General features: G+C 46.7%; 1 protein-coding gene across 2 annotated transcripts in view; it reads right to left on the bottom strand.

The window, feature by feature from the left end:
* Tab1 (TGF-beta activated kinase 1/MAP3K7 binding protein 1) overlaps window positions 1-18,058 on the bottom strand; it is a 31,226-nt gene extending 13,168 nt beyond the window's left edge. Inside the window, exons 1-3 of one of the 2 annotated variants that reach the window (XM_087557455.1) lie at window positions 17,997-18,058; window positions 477-696; window positions 24-177 (exon numbers count right to left, since the gene is read on the bottom strand). Coding sequence is in view for 1 of the 2 variants with exons in the window: in NM_001109976.2 (NP_001103446.1) it covers window positions 24-177; window positions 477-613; window positions 17,997-18,029 (324 nt within the window). In the remaining variant the exon portion in view is untranslated. 2 annotated transcript variants of the gene reach the window in all.
* Window positions 18,059-25,839: the final 7,781 nt, after the last annotated feature.

Below are 25,839 nucleotides of genomic sequence, written 5' to 3'. Positions count from 1 at the left end.
GTCACCTAGCCCAATCCTCTTACCTGCAGCAGGACCCGTCGCACATCAGCATCTGTGTGTTCGGTGTTGAGCTGGCCCAGCAGGAGCTCTGCAGAGAGTCTCTGCGCCACAAAGTTGGTCACGCGGTTGCCATCATAGCCATTGAAGACCCCATACAGGAAGCAGTTGTTTTCACTTCTAGCAGAGGGAGGGTGGAGGGGGAGGGCTGAAACCAGGGGCATGCAGGTGGTAGAGGAAGAAGGAAAGGAATTGGGGAGGGACTAAAGACAGGAAAGGTTTCAGGCACACATCTGGGACCCTGCACTGGGTCCATCATCTCACCAGGAATCTTCCCTGCCAGCCTCGTCCACCCCTGTCCCACAGCAGTCGACACTTCCCATGGGCCCTACTGCACAGGCAAGCCTCATACATGCAGGTAGCAGGACAGTATCTTCTTGCTCATGAACTGACTTCCTCTGCTCAGCCCACCCACCTACCTGAACTTGAGCCAGTTGTCCTCCGGAGGGTGACTCTCAGTGCCCTTGCCATCAGCAGAGTAGCTACGGTTGGAAGCTGAACCAACGCCGGAGAAGTGACAGAGTGGCAGGTCATCTGTCCAGCTTGGCTGCTGCTCCTGGGAAGCATCAGGAAACTGAAAACCACCTTCTTCCCTCAGATCCCACTGCGCCTGCTTCTACAACAGGGGCAAAGGCAGGCCTGCAGGCCACAAGATGGTTACGTCTGGGAAATAATGTGTGTCTGAAGGGACACTGACAAAAGTCTTTCCTGTTTTTATGATGCATCCACAAACTGGCTCCCTGGGGAACCTGAAAACTACGGCATTCCCAAGTGGGGACTTGGCTACTTAGAAAAGAGAGCAAGCGACGCTACTGTAACACACGAATAAGCCCAACTTACAGGAAACTTCTCCACAGAGGTCCTCATTGGACAGCATAAAGGAATCTTTGGGTGCTGCTTCCAACTGTGGACTGCATGCCCCACCACACAATGCCTGACCCGTGTGCAGCTTGCGCTGTCTGTGCTATAAACAGCTTCCCGCACACGTTCTCAGGAAGGTAGCTTCGCCCTGGCCTTCAGAAACTCCAGCCTGCGAGTCAGTCTGTCATACTCCCCAGTTGGAGGCCTTCACTGTGTCCTGTCTCCTTCAAGCTGCAGCTTGAAGTCCTGTGCACCCCCCTTTTTTTGTTGGGCAAGCTTTCTGGGACTGTCAACTCGGGGTCACTGCCTTGTGTATTCATACCGCACCCTGATTCCATCTCTCTTACCGCACTCACCCTTTCCCATCAGATTTGGATCTCAAACCAGTATGTTTTGCTTAATCACTGCTGAGATTTACACACACCTATGCATGCGGACATGCACACTCACACACGTCCAAGTCTTGGCTTAAATACCCCAATTCTTCTTAATTTTGTAAGGTTCCTGGAGGCGGCCCCTAGGCATCAACATTTTCTCTTGGAACGTAAGCCTTATGTAAGCATGATGCAGTGATAAGATACAGTGCAATGGATGTCCTCCTGGCTGCACGACTCAGGACTATCTGATCCCATAGCCGCTGGGGCAGGCTCCTTCTCAGCACGTCATGCTCATAGGCATTAAACATGGTAAGACCCCACTTCTTTGAGATGTAGATCTTCTGGCAGACAGGGAAGCTGGTCTTGTGTGGGGCTTCAATTACATGTTTTCTATCCCGTATCTTGGGAAGGATGAACCTGAGGACCCAGCCAGTGTCCTGGAGGTTCCCCAAAGCACCTTGCATATGCAAGCCTAGCCTGTGAGAACATAGTATCAAAGACAAAACACCCACTGGGAGGCCATCTCAAATGTCCTGCAAGCGCCTGTTCAAGACGGGTGTCAGAGCTGTATGTGGTACACATACATACGTGCAGGCAAAAACACATGGATAAAGTAAAAGTACTCTGAAAAGAAGGAGAAGTTGGAAAGTTTTATTGAAATATTAAACAATTATGACCACCAGCTGCAACTTCTTACAAGTTAACAGTAATGATCTTAAAAAAAAAAAAAAAAAAAAAAAAAAAGATGTAAAACAGCCGGGTGGCGGTGGCAGTGGCGGCACTCGCCTTTAATCCCAGCCCTTGGGAGGGAGAGGCAGGTGGAGCTGAGTTCCAGACAGCCAGGGCTACACAGAGACACCGTCCTGAAAAAAAAATAGGTGGGGGAGCATAACACCACTGCAGCTGGCTGCTCCAATCAGCTATGGAAAGTCTCCGGCTACCTTCTGTTGCAAATTTCATCTGCTTATTTACATGGCAATGAAAGTCGCTAGATAGACATGCCTCCCAATTATAATTGCTTTTATGCCACACACATCGATTTCAAAGCTTTTGGAGCTACTACTGCAGGGTGTAGGAGTTTTATTTTGAATGTTCATGTAGTAAAATCGATGTCTTTGGGTATGCAATCATGCTGGTACCTTCACAGGACACAGAGCGCCCTGCTGAAGTCCTTGGGAGTTGCTCCACCCACCCAGGCCTGCTGCATTGGCCTGCTCTCCATCCTGTGGTTTTTTGCCTTTTTAAGAATGGCATGTGTCAAAGCGTGTGGTGTGCAGCCCCGAGAGAGAGGCTGGCTTCTTTCGTGCATTCTGCCCCTGAGACTCAGCCGCACTGTTGCTTGTGTGCGTTAACAGCTCGCTCATCTTTCCTGAAGCATTTGTCATTCTCCTTTCCCACTGTTGAATACAGTAAGTAATCTGCTTATCCCGGCATCCTCCAAAGCACGTCTGTGCTATCCACAGTCTTCAGTATTTAGACCTGCTATAAATGTTCATGTCCAAGCGTTTGTCTGAATTCTCTATTTAGGGCTCGGGCTGCTAGGTCACGAAGATCTACTGAAAGGCTGACAAGCATAGGGCACACAACCATACATGCAAAAAACAAAAGCACCAGGTCCAACTAATGGTTGTTTAGCTTTTTCTTTAATATTTCTTTATTGGGCCGGGAGTGATGGTATACAACATTAGTCCCAGTATTTGAAAGGCAAACCAGCCAGAGCTATACAGTGACCCTATCTCAAATAGGAGAGATAGGTTTTTAATATTTTAAATTTACATATTTGTGTACGTAAGCAAACATCCCATGTGTGTGGGTGCTCCTGGAAGAGGGTGTCTGATCCCCTGGGAGTTAGAACTCGAGGTGTGGTGAACCACTGGACACCCCTGCCAGGAAAGAAACTTAAGTCCTCTGAAGAGCAACAAGGTTTTAACTAGTAAGCCACTTTCTGGCCTCTGGGTGTTTAGCTTTAGAAGAAACTGCTAAACCATCTCCTAGGGCAGCGAGCACTCCAAGTGGACAGCATTGTGTTCATCTATAGGTATCCTCTGTCTGCCCTTTACCTCACTGTAAGGCATGCCTGATCGCAGGGGTAATTTGCATGTTCCTGATAGTTAATAAACTGAACGTCTTTTCAAGTGTTCACTCGCCACCCAAGGTTCTCTCTGGCAAGTTTTTATTTTCTGCCTCCTTTTAAATTGGGCTGATTAACAACTGAGTTTGGAGAGTTCTTTATATATTTGCAGTAGAGTCCCTTGTTGGCTACATGATTTTAAAATGTCTTCCCAAGTCGTACTTGCCTCATATTAGTTTTGGTAAAATAAACCTAAATTTTTGTGATTTCTATTTTAATGATTTATTCCTTTCGTGGTTTGTGGCTACCCTTCCCACCCCCAACTCCCAAGTCAGCATTTCTCTGTGTAGCCCTGGCTATCCTAGAACTAGCTGTGTAGAACAGGCTGGCCTCAGAGATCCACCTGTCTCTGCCTCCCAAGTGCAGGGATTAAAGGCATATTCCAACATTCACACCTTCTTGGTTTGTGCTTTGAGAGTCACGCCCAAAGCTCTTATGCAGAGCAGGTCACAAAAGCCTCACATTCACCTGAAGTTTTACAGTTCCATGTCTACACCTGAGACCTCTGTTGAATTAATTTCTGCAGAAGGCAGCTGTAGGTTGATGCTCCCCTGCAAATGGCTGCCTAGCCGTTCTAACACCACCTACTGGAGAGCAGCTTCCCCCAGTGAGTTACCATCACACCTCTGCAAAACGGTCCTGCTGTTTCTGGACTCTGTTCTGTTTGTCTCTGTGATGAACATTTTCTCTCCAGCTTTGCGACAGTGAGCCTTAAATTCACACAGAGCAGCGGTTCTCAACCTTCCTAATGCTGCAACCCTGTCATAATAATGTTATAGTGATCCCAACCATAAAAATATTTTGCTGCTACTTCATAACTGTAATTTTGCTACTCTCATGAATCACAGTGCAAATATCTGACACAGAAGCTGTCTAATGTGACCCCTGTGGAGGTTGTGACACACCGGTTGAGAACCACTGACCTAGGTGAATTTCTTGAATATATTTTCTTTCCAAGAGTGTTTTGGCTAGTTTAGTTTCTCTACCTTTCCATCTAAATTTTACACTTACTTTGTTCACATGCTGCGCACACACACAAAAAGTCTTGTTGGGAATCCAGGCATAGGGATACATGTCTATAATTCCAGCATTTGGGAAGCTGAAGCAGTAGGATCACAGTTTGAGACCAGGCTGGGCTACACAGTGAGACCTTGTTTCAAAAAGAATGAATAAATAAGTTTTTTAAAAAAGGCTAATGGGGGGGGGGGGGTTGGGGATTTAGCTCAGTGGTAGAGCGCTTGCCTAGGAAGCGCAAGGCCCTGGGTTCGGTCCCCAGGTCCGGAAAAAAAAAAAAAAAAAAAAAAGGCTAATGGGATGTTGGTTGCAAGTACTTGAATCTCTGGGCCAGCCTCTGAGCTCTGATGTTACAGGAACTTGAGTATTATACGTAGAAAACCTAATTGTTAGAAAACACACAAGTTTGGAAGACACTGCCTTTGTCAGATGCAGTGAGGTGTGTCCTGTGGAGGTGCAGTTTGGGTGCCTCTGAAAGTCTCCACACACAGGAATCTTAAAGAATGGAAAGACCCTGCCCAGTTTAAGACGAGGTGCTTGGGAGAGGCAGAGTCAGCTGGATGGCCTTGAGCTGCCCCATCGAAAGGTGAAATGGCTCAGCCCCTTACTGATTTGGCTTGCAGATCCCTCTCTCTCCTTTTAGGCTTGGAAGAACCTTCATGGAAGGAGCTTGGGTAAGAGATAGGGATTTTCTCTTTGGGCTTGCAGGAACCACAGAGAAGCAGCTGGCAGGACACAGGTTAAAAACAAAACAAAACAAAACAAAAAACAGCATTTTAGGAAAGATAGCTAAAGAGCCCTCTTGGGTTTGGAAGAGCTCAAGAGAAAGGTAGATTAGCTCAGCAGAATGACACAGAAAGATTTCTAAAGAACTAACAGTTCAGTTGTAGGATCAGGCTCGTAAATAGATATCTGATACAGTGAGGAAAATAAGCTAACTCGCTGACCTGACACCTTACTTTACGCCTTTACTGGCATAAATATTGGATAGTCTGATACATTAATTACACTCTGACATCTCGAGCACACCAATCTTCTGTCCATGAATAAGATGTGTCTCCGCCCATTCGTGCTCCCTTCATGGGACGTTTGCTTCAGTCAGTTTGCCACAGGATCTGAGGAACCACTAGAGCCTTCTAGTAGTCTTTCAGAACAGACACCATGTCTAAAAGCTACAGTGTCAACGAATAAAATGACTGAAATCCTGCTCAGCTCTAGTGACGTGACATTGGGTCAAGGGAGGATGAAGGACAAAGTGCTTCCTGGTAACAGAAACACTTTCCAGCTCTGTTCTTGGCTCTGACACACATGGGAAGGTACCTCGATTAGCCATACATCTTCCATTTTCTCCGAATGTTCAGTTAACATACACACTCATTCAACAAATTTACCTGCTGGTGCTTAAACCATTGGGCATCACACTAAGTCCCAGGAACTACACCACAAAGTAAAACAAGAAAACTCACTGTTTAAAGCCTCCCTTCTAGGGGAAGAAGATACCAACCACATAAGAGTGAATTGGCATAACAGCTTTGGCCAGGGATATGGGCTGCAGAGAAACACTACGGAAACCAGACAGAAAAGTGATGGGTGAGCTTGGTGACTAGGCAGTAAGAAGAGCAGGTGACCTGTAAGCCAGACCTCAGTGGCTGAAATACTGGTCTCTCTAGAGAACAGGGATGAGCTCTTCAAGCAAAGGCAAGATTCTGAGGTGGAAGAAGAACATGCTTGACAAAGGGAGCTGAGGGGCCGGTACGGTGTCTATGGTGAGCGTGAGGGAAAGCAGCTGGAAACCTGAGGATCCGGACAGATGTGCACACCAGCTTGGAACAGTGCCAGACTTTGTGGGCCATGGTAAGGAGGTAACATCTAGGGGATTCATTTTTCGGGAACTCATGTCTTACCAACCATCTCTGCCCTTAGATTTGGTGATTATGTCTCTACTCCAGGACCCTCACTCAGGGCTCAACCAACCTGATAAAGGAAGTTCCTTTTCTAGGCTCTGTCTAATGCCTGTGGTGGGAAGAAACTAAACCAGAGACACACATAAACACATGGGCAACTTTCAGCCAGGAGTATCCTGTTGTGTGAGGAAAGATGGGTGAGAAGGTACTATTCAGCACCCTACAGGCTGTAGATGGATCCTGTCTGCATGAACGATGAACTAATTCGATAACACGAGAAGTGCAATCTGATGTACACCCTCATTTCAACCCGCGCTTCCTGTCTTGCACCAAGACAGACATAGGTTTCCCAGGACTGGGACCTTTCTAACATCCATAGTGACCGGCAAGAGTAAGTATAGTCCAGGCAACCCATTCGTGTTAGAGATACAGTATTAAGAAGGCTAGTGGCTGGGCCTAATAGTACACACCTGCAATCCCAGCAGCCTGGCGCTCAAGTTCATTCTGGAATACTCAGTGTGGACCAGTGAGATGGCTCAGTGGATAGAGGTGCCCACTGCCAAGCCTGACAATTTGAACTTGATCCCAAGCTCACGTAGTAGAAGTAGACAACCAACTCCTCCAACCTTCACATGCACGCACGTGCACACACACACACACACACACACACACACACACACACATAACTAAAGAAAAAGGCTTGCTCTTACCATGTGCAAATGACGGACAGGCACTTGATTGAAGGACTTGCCTTGGTCTTGCTTAGGAAGCAATGCTTAGTGGGGACCCAGAAAGATGTGATGGGGTGGGAAGATGTTATATTGACGACCAAGGCCAGATGGGAATAACAAACTCTCCAGAAATCAGAAACCCGTGAGCATGACGACATTAATGTACGTAACTGGTACCCCGACCTTAAGTAATTACAAGTACTATCTGGAGACTCCTACACCAAACTACATTTTTAAAAACTCTCTTTTTCAGGGGGCCGAAGAGACAGAGAGTTAAGAGCACTGGTTGGAACTGGAGAGATGGCTCAGTGGTTCAGAACACTGACTGCTCTTCCAGAGGTCCTAAGTTCAATTCCCAGCAACCACATGGCAACCATCTGTAATGAGATCTGATGCCCTCTTCTGGTGTATCTGAAGACAGCGACAGTGTACTCATATACATAGAATAAATAAATCTTTAAAAAATTAAAAAAAGGGGGCTGGGGATTTAGCTCAGTGGTAGAGCGCTTACCTAGGAAGCGCAAGGCCCTGGGTTCGGTCCCCAGCTCCGAAAAAAAGAACCAAAAAAAAAAAAAAAAAAAAAAATTAAAAAAAAGAAAAAGAATTCTCTTTTTTTTTTTTTTTTTTTTTTTTCCCCCGGAGCTGGGGACCGAACCCAGGGCCTTGCGCATGCTAGGCAAGCGCTCTACCACTGAGCTAAATCCCCAACCAGGAATCCTCTTTCAAGAAGGGGGAGGGCAGGGTCTGGCTGGCTGGGCGGCGGTGGCCAATGCCTTTAACCCCAGCACTCAGGAGGCAGAGGCCAACCTGATCTGCAGAGTTCCAGGACACTCACAGCTATAGAGAAATCCTGTCTTGAAAAACAAAATAAAACAAGGTATTGGCTGCTCTTGAAGAGAGCCAGGGTCTGATTTCCAGCACTCACATGGTGGCTCACAACCCTGTGCAACTCCAGTTCCAGAGGCAACAACTGGTACCCTCTTCTGGCCTCTGTAGGCACTATACACACAGTGCAGACATAATTAGAGGTAAAGCACCTACGCACAGAAAATAAAAATAATTCAGGTGGAGGATGTTGAAACGGCCTCACTGTACAGCACTGGAACTCCTTCTATGTAGACCAAAAATTAGCCTTGAACTCAAAGGAGATCTGCCTGTCTCTGCCTCTCCTCTCAAGTGCTGGGATTAATGGTGCCACTATGCCCAACTCTAAATCTTTTTTAAGTTTTTATAATGTTGATTCTGTAAACTATGGAGAATTACCCCTTTACTAGCTAGCAAACAGTAATTTTCAAGGCTCCAGTGCCACTGTGCACTGCACTTAGGAATAGTGTTTGTTTATCTTGAAAAAAACACTCAAGAAACAAATTAATTTAACACTTTTTCTTTTTGTGTGTGATGGGGTAAGTTTATATGTGTTCCCATGTCCAGGTGTGGATGTGACAAGGGGCTAAGACTGACACTGAGTGTCCCTCACTGAACCTGGAGATGGACAATTCCAGCTACACTTGTTAACTAGAGATCTATTGTCTCTGTTCAAATGTATGGATTACAGGTCGGCCAAAGAGCTATCTGGCTTTTACATGGCCTTCTTTCTGAGAAGTCCAGCAGGTCAGTGTCCCCCAACCATAGTCCTGCAGAAAGCCTTTTAAACTTACGTTCACATAGGTCAAATGAGACCTCAATGCTTTCCTTCTAGCCTTCCAGGGTGTTGACAGCTTTGAATCTCACCCTTTGACCGGACAACAATCTCACAACAGCTGTCTAGCTTGTTCAGATAAAGCCTTCCACACAGCACTTCAAATAACTTCTAAAAACCTGCCCAGACAAAAGCTATGGGGAGCAAACTCACTTCTGGCAGGGGGGATCCACATCAAAGGCTTACCTTCCTTGAAAAGCTGAACACAGAGCTGGGTGTGGTGACACCCTTTGAACCCAGCACTTGGGAGGTGGAGCCAGGGTCTTTCTGAGTTTGAGGCCAGCCTGGTCTACACAGTGAGTTCCAGGATAGCCAGGGCTATGTAGAGAACTTGTCTCAAAAAACAAACAAACAAACAAACAAACAAAAAACCCCCAAAATAAAAAACAAAACAAAACAACAAAAAAGAAAAAATACAGGTGGGCAAGATGGCTCAGTCCTTTGTTTCCAAACCTGAAGACCCATGTTTGATTCCCCCAAATCCACATGGTGGAAGGACAGAAATGACTGTAAGTTGTACTCTAACCTTCACACGAATGATATTTATTCACGCACCCCTTCCCACCCCTCACACACACAAAATAAGTAAAAAAGAAAGAAAGAAGGAAGCAAAAAGACATCAAATGAAGGTCTCAATTCTACAGTCACAGGGATGAGAGAACCCTTAAGCCAACATATGCTAACGCACCTTGCTAAAAATAAGTCCCACTTATTTTACACGGGCTGTCTTTAAACATCAAGTCCTGGTCTGTTTGCCTTGGCTTATTAGTAAGACAAAGACAAATTTTACCCAACAAGCACAACAGAAAGCAAGCACAGGGAAGCGAAATTCCCGTTTGTATTTCTCAGTCTTATCTACACCCAGTCCCTGCTCCAATCCACCTGGGGAGAGTGGTGTTTCCCTAGTCTCAAGGAGCCACACCGTCCTTAGTAAATTATACACTTCCAAGTTTACATATGGCCTTGGCCAAAAGGCTGAGATCAATCTATGAGCCATCAATCCACTTCCAATTTTATCTTTAAACTGTCAATTTCTTTTTCAAAGGACTTCATTTTGAATGCAGACTTGTCCAGTATTGTAGTAAGTGGACAGCTATATGGCTTATGGTATACAGAAGACAGAAGGTGGAGATATACTCAATCTGTCTAAGCCAGGCATAGACTCTAGGAGAGCAAGTGCTCTTAACTGCTGGGCCACCTCTCCAGTCCCTGTGTTTTAAAGGAGATTACTAGTATTCAGTATTCAGGGAAAAGTAGAAAGATCACTACCACGAGTCCAAGGCCAACCTAGCTCAGGCTAGCCAGCTAGTCTTGAAACTGTCCCCTGCTGGAGGAGAGGGTGTTCAGTGGTGCTCTTCCAAAGGATCAAATGTTCAATGCCTAGAACACACAGGATGGCTCACAACTACCAGTCCAGAGAATCTGATGGCCTTGGTGGACTCCAGTAGCACCTGCACCTGCTTAAAACCAAAATAAATCTCTTTTTTAAAAAAGAGAAAGAACACTTGCCGGCTGTGGTAGCACATGACTTTAATCCCAGCACTTGGGAGGCAGGGGCAGGCGGATCTCTGTGAATTGGATGCCAGCCTGGTCTATAGAGTGAGTTCCAGGACAGTCAGGGCTATTACACAGAGAAACCCTGTCTCAAAAAACAAACAAAAGGGTTGGGGATTTGGCTCAGTGGTAGAGCGCTTGCCTAGGAAGCGAAAGGCCCTGGGTTCGGTCCCCAGCCCCGGAAAAAAAAAAAAAAGGAAAAAAACAAACAAACAAACAAAACACAGAGAGAGAGAGAGAGAGAGAGAGAGAGAGAGAGAGAAGAGCAAATTTCATAAGAGTACTGGGAGCACAGAGAGCAAATTGAGCCTTTCTCTTGATAGCACCTGAGATCTGAAGGGAACTGAAAATCAAATGCCTTCCCAATGGCAGCCATTTCTATCTATGTTGCTCCTCCAACACATCCCAACCCACACAATGGAGACACCGGCTCTGGAGAACACTGCATAAGATCTCAGAGCCTACTTTCAATGGCTTCTGCATGAGGACTAGGCATTTTGCGCTCAGGTCACTAGGCATGTGACCTCTGGCCACTGTCATACTTTAGTACTGCTAAATGGTTCACTACTTGAAAGCTGTATTCGTCAGCTGGGTTTTGTGTCAACTTGACACAGATTAGAGTTATCAGAAAGGAAGGGGCCCTAGTTAAGGCATTTTCTCAATTAGTGATCAATGGGGGAGGGCCCAGCACATTTTGGGTAGTGCCATCTCTGAGTTCAAGCAAGCCGGCTGAGTAAGCCAGGGAAAGAAAGCAAGCCAGTAAGGAGCATCTGCATGATCTCCTGCCTCCAGGTTTCTACCCTGTTTGGTTTCCTCTCCTGGCTTCCTCCAATGATGAACAGCAATATGGGAGTGCAAACCAAATAAACTCTTTCCTCCCAACTTGTTTTTTGGTCATGGTGTTTCACAGCAATTGAAATCTCAAACACACATGTAATACACTGACCTCATAACAGTGCCCTAGTCCTGTGACAAATGGGTAGTTCTCCTATACTGTGGGTGCTGCTTCAATAGGAGGCCCAATGACTCAGACACAAAGCCTCAGCAAGTAGCCAGCCAACGCCAGGAGGTTGTGTCACTGTGAGCCAGGAAATATTTGGTCCTCCCTGACTTTACTGACCCACTCAAAAGCATTCTTGCTATGTCGTGGCTGAGTGAGCTTTGAGCGTGTTCTATTCCTCTCCTATTTTGCCAGGGACTATCCACAAGAAGCGTCTACAGAGGATTCTATTAACATGTCTGCCAAGTCCCATCCTTCCTCCACACTGCTGAACAATTTCTGGAAAGGTCACATATTTGCTACTCACACAAACCACCCACTCCTCCACCCAGGCACTAACTGATGCAGTCTTTCTCCCACGTCCCCAAATGCCAAGCCAAGAGCTCAGGGGGCGCTAGCCCTAGGGAAGCTGAAAAGGGGGTGTTTCACACTCCAAGCCCTCAGCACGGAGCAAAACACACACACACACACACACACACACACACACACACAGAGAGAGAGAGAGAGAGAGAGAGAGAGAGAGAGAGAGAGAGAGAGAGAGAGAGGAGAGAGCGCACAGTAAGCACAAAAGCCTGATTCTTTCCTCATTCAAAAGAACAGTTCCTAAAATTCTACAGAAAGTGTGCTCCAGGCCACATCAAAGGCCCTAATTCCTGCTGGTCTTGAGGGAGCAAGCCCCCTACAGTCCTGCTGTGCTTTGAAAAGCTAGTGACCCGTGGTGTGTGTGTGTGGCCTCAGAGGCTTCACACACCTGTGCGTGTTTATTTAAGCATGAGTTCCTCACATTCTCTCGGACTCTTATCGAAATCAAGGTCTGCAGTAACAGTCCCCACCCGACTCATCTCAAAACCCTGGGAAGACAAGTGGACAAAGCCCTATTCCCTGTTCAGGCCACAGTTTGAATATCAAATTATGGTATGAAAAGGCTGAGTGTTTCTGTGGTGAAAGCAATCCATTGCCACAGAGACCAAAAGGAAGCGTGGAAGGGCGAACAATGTCCCTGGGAAGATGGCTTAGGGTGAGGGACAGCAGTTTCTCTCTCCAATAAACCTTTTGTATGACCCACTTCTCTGAGGCCAACTCCCTCCAGGCTCCCACTGCCCTCCAGAGCTTCCTTCCAGAGCCTCCATCAAATACTCTCTATGCTGCTGTCAGACTCCATGACGCATGCTCAAAGGCTCCTAATAACTGTGGAGTGGTCTCTGCGATCAGCCTGGACTTCATTCCCAGTAGCTGGTGAATGGCTAGTAAACAGCTCAGGTATGGCCAGATGAACTTCCTCCTTTCCTTTCTTTCCTTTTTTGCCTCTACTGTTGAGGATGAAACTCAAGGGTTTGTGCACACTCTTCCATTGAGCCCTATCACCAGCTCCGGATATATATGGTGTGTGTGTGTGTGTGTGTGTGTGTGTGTGTGTGTGCGCGCGCGCGCACAAGCAAGTGTGTGTATGTGTATCCTGAATATATCTCCCCCCTCCCCAGTGGGCAAATTTGTTTAGAGACAAGGTCTCATATAGTCAAATTCAAGCACCTTGCCCTCTTGCTCCAGGTTTCCAAGTACCAGGATTACAAGATTGTGTCATCACACTGTTTTATGAGGTGCTGAAAAACAAACACAGGACTTCATGTACAATATACAAACTACCAAGTGCAGTCCTGTACTTATCTATTTTAAAATACACTAGGAAAAAATACATAGGTAGCTCTTGTAATTTCATAAATAAAATTTCTCAGGACAAATCTAAGTCTAAAAGTGATTTCAGATTGACATTCTTTTCTTTTTTAAAACTTGCTTTTTTTATATTTTGGGGGACACCATCTTACTATGTTGCCAAGGTTGGCCTCAGATGCCTGGACTCAAGTAACCTTTCCAATCCAGCCTCCTGCGTAGCAGGTATTACAGTCACAGTGACAAACCAAACTCATTTTGCTTTTGTTTGTTTGTTTTGAGACAAATTTCTCTGTGTAGCTCCATCTGTCCTAGAACTTACTCTGTAGACCAGGCTGGCCTTGAACTCTCAAAGATCTGGCTGATTCTGTCTCCTGAGTGCTGGGATTAAGAGAGTGTGCCGGGGTTGGGGATTTAGCTCAGTGGTAGAGCGCTTGCCTAGCAAGCACAAGGCCCTGGGTTCGGTCCCCAGCTTCGAAAAAAAGAAAAAGAAAAAAAAAAAAGAGAGAGAGAGAAAGAGAGAGAGAGAGAGAGAGAGAGAGAGAGAGAGTGAGTGGGCCACCACCACCTGGTTACAAACCAGCCTCAGAAGGCATTCCTTTTCCAGGGCTTCTTATCCCAAGCATGGCACAATGCTCAGTGAAAACCTTGGAGTCCTTGGCACGTCTGCCTCAGCCACACAGCTCACAGGCAACTCCATTCACCAGCAAACCATACTACCTCTGTGTCCAAAATGTAGCCATACTGTTACCTCCCACCCACACTATTATCCCAGCCAGTGTCCTCTCACACAGGACCGATGGCCAGCAGGCCCTAGGCTTCCACTCTTACTACTCAAACCCAAGTGGAGTTTTTTCTCTAGTCAAAACCCAGATGTTGTCAGGTCCCTGGTCGGAACCCTCAGAAGCTTCTCCTTGTCCCAGCAGTCACTAAACCAACAGAGTCTTCAGACCAAGGCTATCGCTTCCCCATGGTGTTCCAACCACATTGGCCTCCTGGTGACTCCCGAATATGGCAGGCTCTCACATACTCTCTCCCCCACATTCCTACCTCAGTCTTAACAAATGTTGAGATATTATTCCCGCCTACCCTGTTGAAAACAGCCCATGCCATCCTGTTTCTAGACCTTACGGTTCATTAGATATTATTAAATTATACATAATCTGTATTTGCTGTTTAGCACTTGTAACACTGAATGTAAGCTTCACAAGGGCGTGTCCCCCCAGTCCAGCACAGTGCCCGTCACGGGAGGAATACTCGAGGGACACTTCAAGGGATCAGCTCACTCACAGCAGCACTGAAGACAGAGGTGTGAGAGTGTAGAGGGCACCAGGTCCTTGTGCTCAGAGATAAGCATGAGGGAAACCAGGAATGCTGAACACACAGGGCTGTCTCTTCAACAGAGGGGCTGCATACCTGTTGTTGCCCAGAAACTGGGAATGGATGTAGTTACTGGCCTGGTGGCCTGTACTGTCTGTTAGGCCAGACCACAGCTGAATTCCCCCAGACTACTGTGTTTATCCCAGACTCCTCCTCCCTAGACCTTCATCCTGAGCAGTTTCCCAATCAACAGAACCCATCCTCCGGGATTGTGCAAGAGTTTCGGAGCAGCCACTCCTTAAGCATTGCTGTGATAATTGTAGCCGGGAAGCTTCTTTCCAAAGCTCTACTGTACTTACATTTGTCTAAAATAAAACTGCTCTGCTCTAGAAGTTTGACCCAACCCAGCTACTGATTCCTGTTGAACCAGATTTCCTTCTTGCCTCTTGTAGACACTCAGATTGTTACTCTGGTTGCCCTGGTGTTTGCAGAGCCCCCACAGCTGACTGTTACCAATCTAGAATTGGAGACATTGTGGCAGTTCACTTAATAGTATCAGTCCTCCTGGGAGTCCTTCTGGACTGGGGAAACTGCTGTAGATCCATATGGGACTTACTTGCTTTTTTTTAGGCTGCGAGGGCTGGGTTCTTTTAAAGCAGTGGTTCTCAACCTGTGGGTCTAGACCCTATTGGAGGTCACAGGGGTCCTATATCAGATATCCTGCATGTTATATATTTACATTATGATTCATAAAAGCAGCAAAATTAGCTATAAAGTAGCAATGAGATAGTTTTGTGGTTGGGCGTCACCACAACATGAAGAACTATATTACAACATTAGGAAGGCTGAGAATCACTGTTCTAAGACTTTCTTTAAAACCACTTTTCTTAGCTAAATGTAGTGGTGTATGCTTTGAATCCCAGCAATCCCGAGCAGATCTGGGAGCTCAAAGCCATACACTAAGCTGGAGGTCAGCCAGTGCTACACAGTGAGACTTTGTATCAAAACAATCAATCAAGCAAATTCAGCATGAGAGAGATGACTTAGTAGTTTGGAGCACTTCTGTTTCAGAAGACCCAAGTTCAGTTGCCAGAATCTTACAACTTACAACTGTCTAACTTCAGTTCCAGAGAATCTGGAACCTTCTTTTGCCCTCCACAGGCACCAGGCACGCACCTAGAACACTTACATGCAGGCAAAATACTCATGCACATGAAACTTAAAAAATAAAAACAAAATCAACCACACAGGAAGCCCTCAAATTCAGAATCCCAAAAGACAAATTCTTTTAAAGTACCACACTGACTAGAGAGGTGAGGTAAAATCCCTTAGAATGCCTTTTCTTCCAGGTACTTTACCAACCTGCCCAGAGATGCCCTTTCAAGACCCACATCTGCCCATTACCAGCCTATCACTACCCTCAACACCCAGACCCATCTCACTAGTTATATGAGACACGTGGACTGTACAGACCCCTCACCTACATGTTTAAAATTTGTATTTCCCTTGGGTATCCCTAATATCTTGCAAAAACTGAATGAAAAAATTAAAAAGGAAAGGAAATGACTGCTCCTAGGTATGAGTATGGTAGAAGAGAAAGTTTATTACTGTTGAAACACGGGAGAGCAGAGTCAGAAATGCCTAAGAGTCCATTGTAGACACGACCCTAAGTCTTGGGGGCAGGGAGTATAAAGGGAAGGGAGAAAGCAGAGGAACAGCAGTCAAAAGGGCAAAGGTACAAAGGAGGTTGGTAACCAAAATGGTTGACTTATACAGGAAGAGCAGCCTGCCCACCTGGGCTAAAGAGTTCTGGATAGGGGCTGAGGGATGCTGGGAGAACCTGGCAGCCAGGTTCACTCTGATATGTTAAATTGGTAGCTCAACTATTTGTCCCAGGGTTTTTGAGACTTAACAACATCCTTTGAAGCCTCTGCAGTTCTCTGCTGCCTGACCAGGGTTCCCTATGGAAGTCCACACTGACTGTACTATGGTGGATGCTCCTTTTCCCAAGCCGGACTGAAAACTCTGTGAGAATGAATACTCTGCTGATTCATCTTCCCAAGAGGCCCAGACTAGAGCTTGCAAGGTCATTTGCAGAACAGCGATATTGGAAGTGCTCTCACCAGACTCAGGACAAAGGACAGGTCACTGAGCCCTGCCTGGCCAGGACACCAGGATTTTTCTAAGGAGGGATGTCCTGAGAATGAAAGGGGCCTTATATAGTTATCTTTGCCTGCTCCTTCCCTAGCATCAAGATACTATGAGTTAAAAGTGTCCCCTCCCCTTTAATTAAGTCCACCAGCACACAGAGAATACATTCTCTGGGGCTGGGAAAAGTCTACATCCTAGCCTAACTGGTGTTCTTTGGGTTCCATCACATCCAGGAGACAGAAGATAGTTGACCCAGTTGACCTCTCTCTTGTTAGCAAGCCAACTCAGTACGCATCAGTCACTATTTTTCCCAGCCCTTCTTTCACTCAAGGTCACAATCATATCAGTGTTCCCCAGATGCTTTCTATAATGGAGACATTTATACAAGAGCCTTGCCCTCTGGGACCTCACAAAGCCGAGAGCCAAACCTCTCTCCTTGCAGAGTTTTACAAAAGGCCTGACAGGCACACAATAGTGAAGGGAAGGTCATGCCTCTCTTCCTCCACTTGTCAATGCCTCAGACCTTCCAGGGCGGGCAAGCTACTTCCCCTCATCCTTGAAAAGGCAAGGCCTAGTTCCTGACCAATTGTCTCATTCTGTGATGGACACTCAACCAAGCATCTAGCACGCAAGGGTGTCAACACGCTAAGAGGCCCCTGTCTTCAAAAAATCGACATTCTATTCATGGAGACACAGAACATCCAAAGGCAACTCCCACAGAGCGCCACGGTAGGGAAAGCCAGAGGATCAGCACCCTGTCAGTACTGATCCAAACAGTACTCTGTGCTAACATACATGTGTAACTTTACACACGTGTGAGAAAGATGCAGTGGCAGGAAGACTACATCAAACCGTGAGGATCCAGACTACCGTGTAGGGTGTAGGGGTGTCTGGAGCCAAACCTCACTTTCACCTTAGAGAAAGACCCGAGTGAGGCCACATGGGACCCGGTGAACTGGGAAGCAGAGGCAAAACTCCAAGCCATCACTTCTTTGAGGAGTCTATACCTTAGGGGTATTTCTGGATCCAGATTAAGTAATTTTAATCCTGCCTCTGCCGCTCAGCAGCTCCCTGATCTCGGTTTCCTCATCTGTAAAACCTACGGTAAACCTATAGTACTTAGCCATCCTCTACTGCTGCTGCGAAGCTTATGAATGTGAGGCGGTCCACACAATGCCAGAGATACAGCGCGCCTTACACAAGCGGGGGCGGGGGGGGCGATTTATTATTAGTCGTGTCCGCCCTCCGGATGGCCCGCTCGGCGGCGCCATGTCCCTTTCCGGCTTGAGGACGCTCCCATTCCGCAGGACCCCGGCGCCCTTGACCCTCAGAGGCCCGGCTCTGTGGCGCGCACGCGCAGAACTAGGCGAGGCTCTAGACTGGAAAGGGTCTTGCGCGCGCTGCAAGCACCCTAGGGCCTCTGGGGCGAGGGGTCCGCACTCTGCCATCTAAAGACAACAGCTTCTGCACCCGAGGACACACCCGAGCTCCCAACCCTCCCAGCCCAGAGAGCGGGTCGGTTTCCTCACACTCTGGAGCAGGCTCCTCCTCTGCGCCGCCATCTTGGAGGACCCCGCGGCGCGCCAGTCTCTCGGAGTAGCGAAATGGATGGCTAGAGCGGCTTCGACTGACCCAGAGATTATCCACAGCGCCCCCGGCGGAGAGGAGGCGCAGCACAGGAGCCTTGCGCAAGCGCGGTTTTTGCCCCCACCCATCCTCTGCGGAAAGAATGCTAAACTCCTTCGGTCTACTTTCTTCGAATTTCTTGTTTCCTGGGGTCTTTATGGGTGTGCTTTCTCCCGGATTCTTTTCGATGGGGATCCTGAGATCCTATTTAAAGCACCTTTGCGAGGAGGGTACAGGGGAGAACGATTCAGTTTACAAGAGCAGTGGGTGATGGACGGTCCGATCTTATAATGGGGCCACACAGAGCCAAGCTAGCTGACATTAGAATTGGAGAAGACTACAATTCCAAGTAGTTGTAAATTCTCGGAAATGAAATTTATGGATGGAAGCATGGAAGTGTGGTGTTAGTTGGCAATGTGGAATTGCAGGCCCCTAAGCGTGACAGGCCAGTGCCCCAAAGCAAGAGTGTGTTTGTTCAAGAAGCACGTTGCAGAAGCTCGACATGGAAATTCACACCTGTAATCCCAGGGTTTAGGAGGCTGAGGCTGGGGCTAGCCTGGACTATGTTACGCAGGAGGTTAACTCTAGAAGGGCTCCCAAAAGTAAAACATAAAGAATATGGTGCTCAGCTTCCTTGCTTAATCTAATTAATTGATTATTGATTACCATATCCTGCCTGAATTTGTCGTTTCCCAACAGCACAAAAACCAAGACTTCCAGCTGGGAAGCCCAGTAGCACTGCAAGATCCTGTCTCAAAAACAGCTCCAACAGTCAGGAGGTGGCTGCCCATACCTTTAATTCTAGCACTTGGGAGGCAGAGGCAAGCAGATATCTGAATTCAAGGCCAGCCTGGTCTACGACGCTAGGACAGCAAGGGCTACACAGAGAAACCCTGTCTGAACACACACACACGGGGTTGGGGATTTGACTCAGAAGTAGAGCGCTTGCCTAGCAACCGCAAGGCCCTGGGTTCGGTCCCCAGCTCCGAAAAAAAGAAAAGGAAAAACAAACACACACACACACACACACACACACACACACACACACACACACACACACCAGCTACAAAAGAAGCATGCAGATCACAGAAGGTCGGCCCTAAGACTGAAACCGAGATGGAGGAGGAATGAAGAGAACGTGGCTTCCCTTGGAGGTCGAATGGAAAGTTACTGGGCTGCACAGGGTATGGTGGTGCATACCTTTAATCCCGACTCTGGAGGAAGAGGCATACAGATCACTGTGAATCCAAAACTAGCCCAATCTAAATAGTGAGTTCTGAGACAGTAGGAACTCGGCAATTAAGAGCACTGACTGGGGTTGGGGATTTAGCTCAGTGGTAGAGCGCTTGCCTAGCAAGCACAAGGCCCTGGGTTCGGTCCCCAGCTCCAAAAAAAAAGAAAAAGAAAAAAAAAAAAAAAAAAAAAAAAGCACTGACTGCTCTTCCAGAGGTCCTGAGTTCAATTCCCAGCAACCACATGGTGGCTCACAACCATCTGTAATTCGATCTAATGCCCTCTTCTGCTGGTGTCTGAGGACAGCTACAGTGTACTCACACATATAAAATAAATAAATAAATCTTTAAAAAGAAAAAGAGGGCTGGAGAGATGGCTCAGCGGTTAAGAGCACTGACTGCTCTTCCAGAGGTCCTGAGTTCAAATCCCAGCAACCACATGGTGGCTCACAGCCATCTGTAATGGGATCCGATGCCCTCTTCTGGTGTGTCAGAAGACAGCTACAGTGTACTTACATATAATAAATGAATAAATCTAAAAAAAAAAAAAAGAAAAAGAAAAAGAAAAGGAAGTTATAGGTTATTGAGCAAACTTGACATGAGCTCACTGGTTCTCTGACTACTGAGAACTGTTTAAAGTTTTATGGCCATTAAAATGGGGACAGAAAGATTCAGTATAAAGGACTGTTGCATGCAACAATGACAGTGTTTGACTTGGCTGCTGGTAGAGGGTGGATTTTGCTTAAGTATAAAATGAGTAGGGTTTGGGGTAGTTTGAACTGTGTCCTGCAAAAGTTCAGCTTTTGGAGACATGAACCTAAAACTCACGTTGGTGGTAGTTGGTCATGGTAACTGAGGTAGGGCCTTTGGGAGACAGACAACTTAGAATAGAATGGAGTCAGAGCTCCACGACATTAGTGACTTTCTAAAGAAAAGAAGAGACCAGATGACAGGCTTGCTTCTTTTTCATTTTTTTTTTTTTTTGTTTCTTTTTTTCGGAGCTGGGGACCGAACCCAGGGCCTTGCGCTTCCTAGGTAAGCACTCTACCACTGAGCTAAATCCCCAGCCCTTGCTTCTTTTTCAGAAGCAGGAAGACATCAGGTACAGATGCTGTACTATTGGACTTCCCAGCCTCCAGAGTTTTGAGCAAAACAGAAGTTCTATCCTTTATATATCATCCAGTCTCACCAAGCATAGTGAAGACTTGCCTGTAACCCTATCCCTTAAAAAGAGACAGGAGGACCAGAAGCCTGGACAACTACATGGCATCCTTTTTCAATAAACAAACAAACAAATAAAATAAATAATCCAGTGTCAAGTGATTGGGTTGTTTTTTAAAAATATTTATGTATTTATGAATGCGAGTACATTGTAGCTGTCTTCAGACACATCAGATCCCATTATAGATGGTTGTGAGCCACCATGTGGCTGCTGGAATTTGAACTCAGGACCTCTGGTAGAGCAGTCAGTGTTCTTAACCACTGAGCCATCTCTCAAGCCCACACTCAGTGTTCTTAACCCATCTCTCCAGCCCCCAACTATCAAGTATTTTATTAGAGTGACATGAAATGGCCTAAGACAGTGGTGATGGGAAGAGGTTTGTCAAAGGTCCCTGCAGATTTTTTGCAGGCTCGGGTAGGTTTATGGAGGGAGAAAGGCATGAGCATGAGTTCAAGGCTAGCATGCTGAGTTTGGTGTGGTTCTGAGATGAGACATCAAGTCAGGAGGGGGCTAGAGCTCAGAACACAAGCTGAGCATGCAAAGACCACACAGAGGAGCAGCCGAAGAGGCAGGACGTTGAGAGTGGACAGGGTCCAAGGGGAACTGTGCAAGGACTCGAGCAACAGTGGGGGGCCTTTTGGGAAGATCAGATTGGCACATAACTGGATTCTATTTAGAGGCCCTGAGTGGAGACCATTCAGGTGGAGGACACAGCCCTCATGCTGTGAGTGAGTAGAGGACAAGTTGGGAGTAGAGATCCAGAGACCTGGAGAGTGGCCATTCTTCAGCGCTTAAGGATGGCGAATAGGAAACAGAAAGAGATCACAGGATTGGAGGGTTTTTTCCTTTCTTTTTGTTTTGTTCTGTTGTTGTTGTTTTGTGTTTTGAGATGGGGCTTCTCTGTGTAGACCAGGCTAGCCTCCCTGGCTGGCCTAGAACTCGTTCTGTAGACCAGGCTGGCCTCCAATTCAGAGATCCACCTCCCTCTGCCTATCTGGTGCTTGGATTAAGTGTGCACCACTACACCCAGCTTTTTTGTTTGCTTGTTTGTTTTGATCCTAGGTTTTCTTTTTTAAAAAGATTTATTATGTATAAGTATGCTGTAGTTGTCTTTGGACACCAGAAGAGGGCATCAGATCTCATTACAGATGGTTGTGGGCCACCATGTGGTTGCTGAAATTTGGACCTCTGGAAGAGCAGCCAGTGCTCCTAACCACTGAGCCATCTCTCCAGCCGGATCCTAGGTTTTCTTAGGGCTTAGCAAATGTCTGCAACATCAAATTGGTGAAAGGCCCCAGCAGAAGGAAATCAGTATGTTGGTAAATGAGAAAACTAAGGTATATCAGTCTCATGGTCCCCAAGTGACTAAGTGGGGAGGGGGACTATAACTTGGGGTTCACTAGCTCCCTTCAATTTTCTCTTCACACCTCTAAAATGGATCCTGTTTTCCCCAGGACAAACGGATGTGTCACCCTGGGGTTGTTTTTGATCAGTTCAGGAACCGCTTCTGCTGCAATTGCTGGTCCTGATAACCATCTAAACTGCCAGCGCTGGCTCAGGGCCTATCACGGGTGTCCAGACCAGCAAACTGCCTTTGGTTGTACACATTTTTCCTGGAACATCCAACGACTGCGTCATGACCTCCCCAGCCCCGGCAGCATACAAAGCAAGAAACCTTGCAGCAAGTTTGGCCTCCTCAAATCTCAGGTGGGCTTTGCAGGAAGGCTTGGCAACCCCTCAGGTCAGAAGTTACACCTAGGCCCTCTGTGCTCCCAGCCCACCCTCAGAGTCTAGTCAATCCCTGACCTGGTATTTGCTGCTATTACAGCCAACACTCCAAGCACATGTTGCCTTGAGCAGATGATATACGGACCCTAAAGAATGAGAAAAAATAAAAACTTGCTGTCTCTACCCCATCCTCATCTTCCCCTTGGAGTTCTTCATTTTGTCTAGGACTGCACACAGGTATGGTGGTAGCTTTGCTGCCCAATAAGAGGGCAAGTGACACTGGACACAACATCTTCCCTTTCTGTAATTTCTCTGTTGCAGAATTTTGCCCTGTGGTTGCATAGCCTTAGTACTGGTCATTTTATGTTTATTTATTTTGGCTTTTCTTTTCTTTAATGTATCTGAGTACACTGTCACTGTCTTCAGACACACCAGAAGAGGGCATCAGATACCATTTCAGATGGTTGTGAGCCACCATGTGGTTGCTGGGAATTGAACTCAGGACCTCTGGAAGAGTAGTCTGTGCTCTTAACAGTTGAGCCATCTCTCCAGCCTCTATTTTGGTTTTTTTGAGACAGGTTTCTCTGTGCAGTCTTGGCTATCTTGGAATTCTCTTTGTAGACTAGGCTGGCCTCAAATTCATAGAAATCCACCCAACTCTTCCTGGGATTAAAGGTATGCACCACCACTGTCCAGCTAATGCTGACCACTTTAATAGAAACATCTATTTCCTTTATTATTGGAGGTCTAGCAAACATGCTTCCAGTACTCTAAGCAGCCCAAGGAAGTGGAAATTTAAGGGTTCTTTGGAAATCATTTGGCTGGTGTTTTGCTAGAGCAAACATGTGAAGGAACGTTTAGCTGAAGTGGACATAGGTGAAAGGCTAAGGCAGACTCGTGAAGGACTGCTTCACTGAAGTAGGAGAAAGGATGTTCTGCTAAAACAAGCACATGAAAGGACACGTGATGAAGGATTCTTAGTTAGCAACACATGTATCAGTCCACCTTACATTGCATAATTGAGTTCCATTTGATGGGACTCCATAGAGAGAACCGCACCAAAATCTTCTGGTGATGTGCTGCAGTTCTTTGCCACTTCCTTGGACTTGGGCTGATTGGCAAAGTGATGTCAGCTGAGACAGATTCATGTGCTAAGGCAAGATAGGTGGTGAGGCAAGGCTCGTGGATGGCATGTGATGTTTGGAGGGTATAAATAGGACTCAAAAGATAGTGGCTGTGGCTGAGCTTGGCTTTCTTATAGGGCAGGCTGTGCAGTCCTTGTTGGTCCTGTGTCTTCATTGATCTTCGCTTCCCTGAAAGGAACAGGCGAGAATTTCTTTCGGCCTTCCTGTTGGTCCTGGTCCCTCCTGCTGGCTTGCGCTGAGGCTAAGGCCTGGCTTTCTCTGCTAGGTAGTGCCACCCCTGCTGACTCACGTTTACTATCTCAACTGTACCCAACTAGATTGCTGGTCTATCCGTGAAGTGTCTGGGAGTGGAATGAACTGCCTCTGCTGACCTGTGAACTGAACTGCTGACTTCCAGACAACATAGACGGGAGGTGCTCCAAAGAACCATTTCTAAACGGGTCCACTTCCCTTGTGTCCTTTCTTTCCATTACCTCCAGTGGGTGGTGGGCTACAACGGAGGTTAAAGCATTTAAGAACCATCATTAAGAGTAGGCTTTGAAAAAATTAAAGTTGCAGCCCCACAGTAACACGATGATCTATATGAAGAGGACTTAACAAAGGAAAGGACCAGGAATGGATGGAGCTAATGGGGTCACGGCTTGATCCCTGAGGGATCTGGGCTGGGCTGGAGATGGAGTTTCACATGTCAGGACTCTTTTGTTGTCTGTCCTTGAATTTTTTTTTTCCAGAGCCAGACATGGCGGTACATGCCTATAATCCCAGTACTTGATTGTGAGTTTGAGGCCAGCCTAGGCTCAAGGAGGTTATATCTAAACTATTTTTCTCCAATTACCAAAAAAAAAAGTAATCAGGCCTTTGCTCTCATGGGGCCTACAGTCTGGCAAGGAAATAGAGAAGACTGCAGACCCTGTGAAGGTACCATGGCAAGAGACTAGGCTCAGGAAAGCCTCCGTAGGTGGCGTCTTACCTGAGGCCTGAAGGGTACACAAAAGGGCACAAAGGGCGCATTAGTGACATTTCTCAATGCTGTGATAAAAACACTTAACAAGAGCAACATGAGGAAAAAGGAGTTTATTTGGCTGGCGGTTTGGGGCATGGTCCATCGCAACAGGAAGCAGGAACTGCTGCCCACGTGGCATCCAGACTCAGGAAGCAGCCAGATCACTTTTTCCTTTCAGGGACCCTAGCCAAGGGGATGGCACCACCTACATTGACGTTGAGTCGTCCTTCAGTTAAATCTTTTCTTTTCTTCTTCTATGTATTCCTGGCTATTCTGGAACTTGCTCTGTAGACCAGGCTGGCCTCAAACTCAGAGGTCCTCAGAGATCCACCTGACTCTGCCTTCCCAGTGCTGGGACTAAAAGTGTGTGCCATCACTGCCCCTGCTACCAATGATGATTCTTAATCTCATCAGGTTGACAATTAAGAGTGAGTATCAGAGACAGAAAGAGTTCCCATAGAAGGACTATCAAGAACACTGGACTGGTAGACAGTGTACTTGTATGAGTACTGGTAGGGTCAAAGAGGGAGCCCTGGGATTAAAGGTGTGCCCTACCGGGGCTGGGGATTTAGCTCAGTGGTAGAGCGCTTGCCTAGGAAGCGCAAGGCCCTGGGTTCGGTCTCCAGCTCTGGAAAAAAAAAAAAAAAAAAAAAAAGGTGTGCCCTACCACACTCGCTAGATCTAAAATTAGTATCTTATAAAGCAGCAAATTGTCAGGTGATTGAGGCATATACTTTTTTTTTCCTTTTTCCAGAGCTGGGGACCGAACCCAGGGCCTTGCGCTTGCTAGGCAAGTGCTCTACCGCTGAGCTAAATCCCCAACCCCGTGGCATACACTTTTAATCCCAGTACTCAGGAGGCATAGGCAAGCAGATCTTTGTGAGTTCAAGGCCAGCCTGGTCTACATACTAAGTTTCAGGACAGTCAGAGCTATGTAAAACCATGTTTCAGAAAACCAACCAAACAAAAAAGCAGTGAACGCTCATAACTGCCGAGCCATTTCTCCGGCGCTTTGTTCCCTTTCTGACACAGTTACATTTATACGTTTACACGGCCACACCAGTGTTTTCCCTATGGTCTCTTCTTTCTGGGTTAAGGAGGAAAAAAAACAAACCTCCATACTTTAAACTTATATAAATGTTCATGTAAGTGATAATCTTTGCTCTGTTTAGAATTTAAAACTTACAACAGTGTGTGTGTGTGTGTGTGTGTGTGTGTGTGTGTGTGTGTGTACAGACATTCATGGGGTGCATCTTTGTGGAGGTCAGGGGATAACTTCTGGGAATCAGTTCTCTCCTACCATGCAGCATCTGGGGATTGAACTCAGGTCATCGGTCTCAGCAATAAATGCCTTTACACACTTGAACCATCTTGCCAACCCTCTGTTTGAAATTCTCTCTTTTTTTTCCCCCTTAA

The sequence above is a fragment of the Rattus norvegicus genome, chromosome 7, assembly GCF_021556685.1.
Source record: "Rattus norvegicus strain SHRSP/BbbUtx chromosome 7, alternate assembly SHRSP_T2T, whole genome shotgun sequence".
Classification (NCBI taxonomy): Eukaryota; Metazoa; Chordata; class Mammalia; order Rodentia; family Muridae; genus Rattus; species Rattus norvegicus.
The sequence above is the reverse complement of the archived record's forward strand: the minus strand, read 5'-3'. Positions and strand labels throughout refer to the sequence as shown.